The sequence below is a fragment of the Nematolebias whitei genome, chromosome 18 (genome assembly GCF_014905685.2).
Source record: "Nematolebias whitei isolate Nwh7 chromosome 18, NemWhi1, whole genome shotgun sequence".
In the NCBI taxonomy this organism is placed as follows: Eukaryota; Metazoa; Chordata; class Actinopteri; order Cyprinodontiformes; family Rivulidae; genus Nematolebias; species Nematolebias whitei.
In genome coordinates this window covers 27,313,174-27,318,685 of record NC_056515.1, presented here as the reverse complement: position 1 = coordinate 27,318,685, position 5,512 = coordinate 27,313,174, and the positions used below count along the sequence as shown (strand labels likewise).

The 5,512-nt window shown below is 41.8% G+C and overlaps 1 protein-coding gene across 1 annotated transcript in view; it reads left to right on the top strand.

Annotated features, from left to right (window-relative positions):
• Positions 1-1,101: 1,101 nt before the first annotated feature.
• Positions 1,102-5,512, top strand: part of LOC119424527 (uncharacterized protein KIAA2026) — a 9,114-nt gene continuing 4,703 nt past the window's right edge. Inside the window, exons 1-4 of the mRNA XM_037692012.1 lie at positions 1,102-1,788; positions 2,259-2,453; positions 2,535-4,141; positions 4,252-4,313. Of these exons, the coding sequence (XP_037547940.1) occupies positions 1,103-1,788; positions 2,259-2,453; positions 2,535-4,141; positions 4,252-4,313 (2,550 nt within the window). The 5' untranslated portion in view covers position 1,102. The remainder of the gene's footprint in view (positions 1,789-2,258; positions 2,454-2,534; positions 4,142-4,251; positions 4,314-5,512) is intronic.

The window sequence follows — 5,512 nt, the reverse complement described above, 5'->3', positions numbered from 1 at the left end:
GCACGCAGGGTGGAAGTGGGCATCTCTGGTGGTGGAGTGGATGGTTCATTTGTCTTTACACGACCCGAGGACTAATTATCTAGGCTTCTGTCCGCGACACGGTGCACATTTCTCTCCAAAGTGAACGTACAGACTATCACATGCCACCGGAAGCTGTAAACTTGACAAAAATGTAGTTAGCGGGGTAGCTAGAGATAATTGTCAATCGGCTAGTTACTTCGGCTAAAGCGCTATTAGCTTCCCTGCTGCCACTGACATCATTCCGTGCGATGACGGCATTGACAAGTCTGCGTAACTTTTCATCTTCTGGACATCAGACCGATCGAAGGAAATAATATGGATAGTGAACGCAGTAATTGCAGGCCTCAAGTTGGAAACAATAGCCAGCTAACCCAGCTAGCAAAGCTGTCGTAGCTGCTAAGCTTGCTAAAGCTGCGAGGAGCAGCACTGATAAGGTATGTTGTTGAATCCTCCTGCCTATGGTCACTTCGTTTGGTCCTGTTTTGCACGTGATCCGGAAAAGAAATCTATCAAGGGATATTTCTCCACGAGCGAGCAAAACAAACTTTTGTTTACTTGCTTTGGCAAGACGTTAGCTAGCTAGCTGCTGCTAACTTGAAGCTAATGAGCCAATAATTAAGGGGAAAAAGGTAGTCTGCAAAGTTTCAGGAGTTGGGTAAAGTAGCTACATTTAGTTTGAACTCGATCACTTGTGCTCATCCTGTTCGTATTAGTATAACCTCTATATGTCAACAAATTATTTTTAGCTAATCTTAATATTTGCTGTGATTTTATTTGAACTTGGAGAATTGTGTTTCACAATACTTAGATAAGGGATTAAGCCGGTATTTTCTGGTCGTCCTGACATAATCTTATCAATTGCAGGGACACAAGTTATGGTGATTTATTCTGTGAAGTTAGCCTACTTAGATCAGGCTAACAGCCTGGCTTTGTTAATCCTGGAGTGTGTTATGAGGACTCACCCTGATCAGAAATGTTTATAGCACACGTGTTTTATGTTTTCATTTATTTGTAGAGTATAGTTGGCCTTTAATGACATTTGTTTATTTCTTTAGGTGCTTGTGCTGTGGCTCTGGACAATATGACAAACCAAATCACAGCAGGTTGTAGCCAGCAGTGGTTCCTCAACCAAGATCTGACTGTGACAAACCAAAACCCAGCACCTCAGCAGCCCACCTCTCTCAACATATCCTCACAATCCAAATGGATGTGCAGAGACACCGACCTGGTTGTATCAGAAGACGGGCTTGGCAATGGCACCTGCGAAGCTGAGGCTCTGGTGTCATTACATTGTTCTGGCAGTAGTGAATGTGCTACTGCTGGGGATGAGCGCCTTGCTCTGAGCAACAACAGCATGTCAACGTATTCTGACAGTGACCTCTCTCTGCCTGAGGTCTGCATTTCTACCAACAAAGATAGCATTGAAGATGATATGAACTATGAGGTCCAGCAAGCCTATAAGATTTTCACTACTATTCTCTTGGACAAACACAAAGCAATCACCAGCCAGTTCCTTCACCCTATTGGCCGCCATGAGGCCAAGCATGGTATCGGAGGGGTTCATTCACAACTTAAGCAGTCAATGTGCTTGCAGAGGATAAAAGAGAAGTTTATCAACCAGGAATTTGAGACGATAACAGAATTTGTTGCAGACTTCAGGCTCATGTTGGAGAATTGTTACCGCTATCATGGGGTAGACCACTGGATCTCTAAACAAGCTCAAAAGCTGGAAACTATACTGGAACAGAAGCTTACATTGCTTTCCAGGTAAGAATACATAAGTTACAAACAATCTGAAACAAACTGTTCTGTTGACAAATTTCTAAATAATTTTTGCTGGTTTTCTGAGATTAAAAAAGAAGTAATGTTGCTGATATAATCTTGAACAGATTTGGAGACTGCATCTAATTGGATATGTCTTAAAACAGTGTGTGAATTTATATTTTTTCAAATATGAATATATGTGATTTTTTTTTGTGTGTGTGTGTGTGAAATAGTTTTTTAATAATAGAGTAAAAATGTAAATTATGATTAAAAAGAGAAGCAAAGTTAATTCTTGAGATCAATTTGATATTGAAATTTCAAAGCAGACAATGATATGGAAAATTAATAAAAATATATATTTTAGCTTCAGGTGACAATGCAAACTCGCACTGATGAGAACTGCTTTGATGCCGTCACTGGTAACGGTTGTTAAACAACTTCAATCGTTTTGGCTAATCACTTTATCGAAATAGGACTCTACGAGAGAAAACAACACTGGCTGTGACATCTAAAGGACGTTTCGGCACAGAGGAAGAGCGAGGCTCGGGGGGCACCTCAACGAGGAGAAGACCGCCATCTCGTAACCATCCTACCTTGATCGGTCATGAGTCTGTCATGGTGCAGAAGCTGCGCCTGGAGGAACAACAGAGGGCCAAGGAGGAGAAGAGGTTTGTGGGTATTTGAGATAAAAGTTTGTGTTATAAGTTGTTTTTAAGTTAATCACTTTTATACGCACCGCCATTTTTCAGGCAACGTGAGCTTGAGAAGAAAGAGGCAGAAGAAATATCAGCTAAAGAGGTGGAAGAGTGGGAGCAGAGCTTGCTGTCGCAGGCTTTCCCCCACACAGTGGACACCCTGTGGGAACTCCCTGCTATCGGACACTTCCTTTGCCTTGCCCAGACTGCGCTCAATCTTCCCGAAATAGTATTTTTTGAGCTGGAGCGTTGTTTGCTCATGCCACGCTGCAGCTTGCTCCTGTCCAAAATCATGTCCTCCCTGCTGTTCCCACCACAGCGCAGGGCCACTCTGCACCGCCGGTCTGCACTGCCTTACCGTCGCTGGGAGTCAGAGCTGAGGCAGCGCGTTATGGGCTGGTATCGAACTGTCGGCGCTTCCCGTGAACAGCCACGTCGTGCTGAGCAGCTGGGACTTTGTCACCAGTTTTTCAACACATTGGGGGAGATTAGTCCTTTGGAGGAGAAACCCTTTCATTTGTTGCCTTTCTACCAGCAGGTTTGGCTTCTGAAGGGACTGTGTGACAACGTATATGAGACGCAGAAGGACGTACAGGATGCTGTGCTGGCCCAACCCATTCATGAATGTAGGGAGTCTATTTTGGGCTATGACAGCAAAGAGAACGCATATATACATTTTCCACATTTCTGTGGAGCAGACCTGAGAATCTATTGCCAGAGTCCCAGCACTCCTCCAACATTTCCTTTCCCCTCTGTTCTGGTGAAAAGAGTTGAAACTGAGCAAGGAACAGAGGGTGAAGAGTCAGATGCAATAAAGAAGGAGGCAGATAATACTGAGACTGCCTGTGATGGTGCCTTGTTGGACACAGGAAAGAGTAGAGACTTTGGAAAAAGAACAGAGACGCCTGGAGTTTTCAGAAAAGAGAAGGGGAATAAAGAGGAAGATAAACAAAGGTTTCAGACATGGTCAATGGTGAAAGAAGTGCCTAAATCAGGGTCCTCTTATGGAAACGCCTGCGAAAACTTTAAGTGGGATGTAAAACTACACACAAACTCTTTATTTCTTACAGACAGACACATTGTTGGAGAGGATGATGTGAAAATGAACTTGAAACAAGAATTTTCAAATTTAGAGCAGCAATCTAAGCAGAAGCGGGTCTTCTTATTGGGTTCAGAACGTACCATTAAAGCAGAAACACAAGATCCTTGTTTGAATGTTGGAGAGCACAGCTACACAGGCCGGTCACCTGCTTCCTCGTTGAACCTGGGGTCTCCAACTAAATTTGTGGACGTCAAAATAGAGGACTTAAGTCCCAGTCAGTGTCATCAAACTTCTCCCTGTCTAGACTGTTGTAAAAGCAAAACTGGTCATGCAAATTCTACAGAAGATAACTACTGCTGCAGTGCATCTGGACTAGCAACTCAGTTGTCTTCTGAGAGTACTCAAAACTCAAGTGAAGAGTGGGTGAATGACAAGATCTGTGCTAAGAAAAAGAAGCGGAAGCAAGTAAAAGATCAGTTGGTGGGGCTAAAAAGAGAGCACATGCACCTACAGCATGTGGACAGGATGAGGCTGTCCCAAGATGATCCTGCCAAGTCTGCGATTCGAAGAGTTGCAACAACAATTAGGAGGACGGACAAAAAGAAAATACATAAAACGGGTAAGAAAATGAATAATTAGTGTAAATCTAGTTGTTTTGGGTTACATTAAGCTTTTTTTTTTTCACCATCATCAACCAGTCCTTCATGTTTCTGTGATTTTTGCTTACAGAGAAAAAACCTGAAACTTTGAGGAAAACTAAAGATGAGACTCGACCGGCAACATCATTTAAGGTAGTTGCACAGTTGCGCAACCCCTAAATAAGACAAAGTGTAGAAAAAAGCTGTGAAGCTTACATTTACTTTGTATTTTACTTTATTGCAAATAGTATGAACCTGTAGGGTTCCCAGCAATTCTGGAAATGAGGGAAAACCTAGAAAATTACTTTCACATTTTCCAGACAGGGAAAACGCAAAAGAATTTGAGAAAAACATCTAAAATCAGGGAAAACTCTGGGAATTTAAACATTTATCTGCTGATTAAAAGATTATGTTTCTGATGCTTTGATATGCACATGTTTTAATGCTAGTATTTTAGTATTGAGTCCATGTTCTGCTTCTACAGTCTACATAATACATGTGTTTTTGTTGATTGACTATGGTGACTTTTTAATATCTGATGTTGTATAATATAACTAATTATTAGGAATGATTAACATATGCACGTATCGTAGTCCACAGTATATTTACTGTCATTTCTGAACGTGTCTCTGCCAACCATATAAGGCCCTATGTTCTGAGCATTTCACGTGACTGAAATATCTCCTGGAATTTCAGGATTCACTCAAGGAAAATCAGGAAAATTTGTTTTCATGAAATGCTGGGAACCCTGACCTGAGATATTTCCTGTACAAGTTTTTGGCTTCATATATTTAATATAAGTCCATTCCTGGATTTCAGTCTGAAGATGTTCCAAAAATATTTGTGACATTAGAGCTTTAACTTTTGTGGTGTAATCTGTCAAAAAGCATCAGTTTCTTAAAAAAAAGTGATTTGAAATTTTATAGCAATACATTTTCCTCCCTTGTGTGATATTCTATCATAGCTGCTTCTAAAACCTTAAAGAAACTGATGAGACCTCTGGGCAAGGTTAACATCAGGCTGCTTTTTTGGACTGTGAAAATTTAATGGTATTTGTGAATACCAACTTTGTGAATACACAACTTCTCCACCATAACCCTCAGTACTGGCTCCCCCCAGGGCTGTGTGCTGAGCCCCCTCCTGTTCACTCTGCTCACGTATGACTGCACACCTACCCATCCAGGCTGTTATATTGTAAAGTTTGCAGACAATACAGCGGTGATTGGATGCATCACAAACAATGATGAGTCCAGCTACAGGCAGGAGGTGGAACACCTGGAGAGCTGGTGCAGGAAGAACAACCTTCACATCAATGTGAAGAAGATGGTTGTTAACTTCAGATGGAACAACCC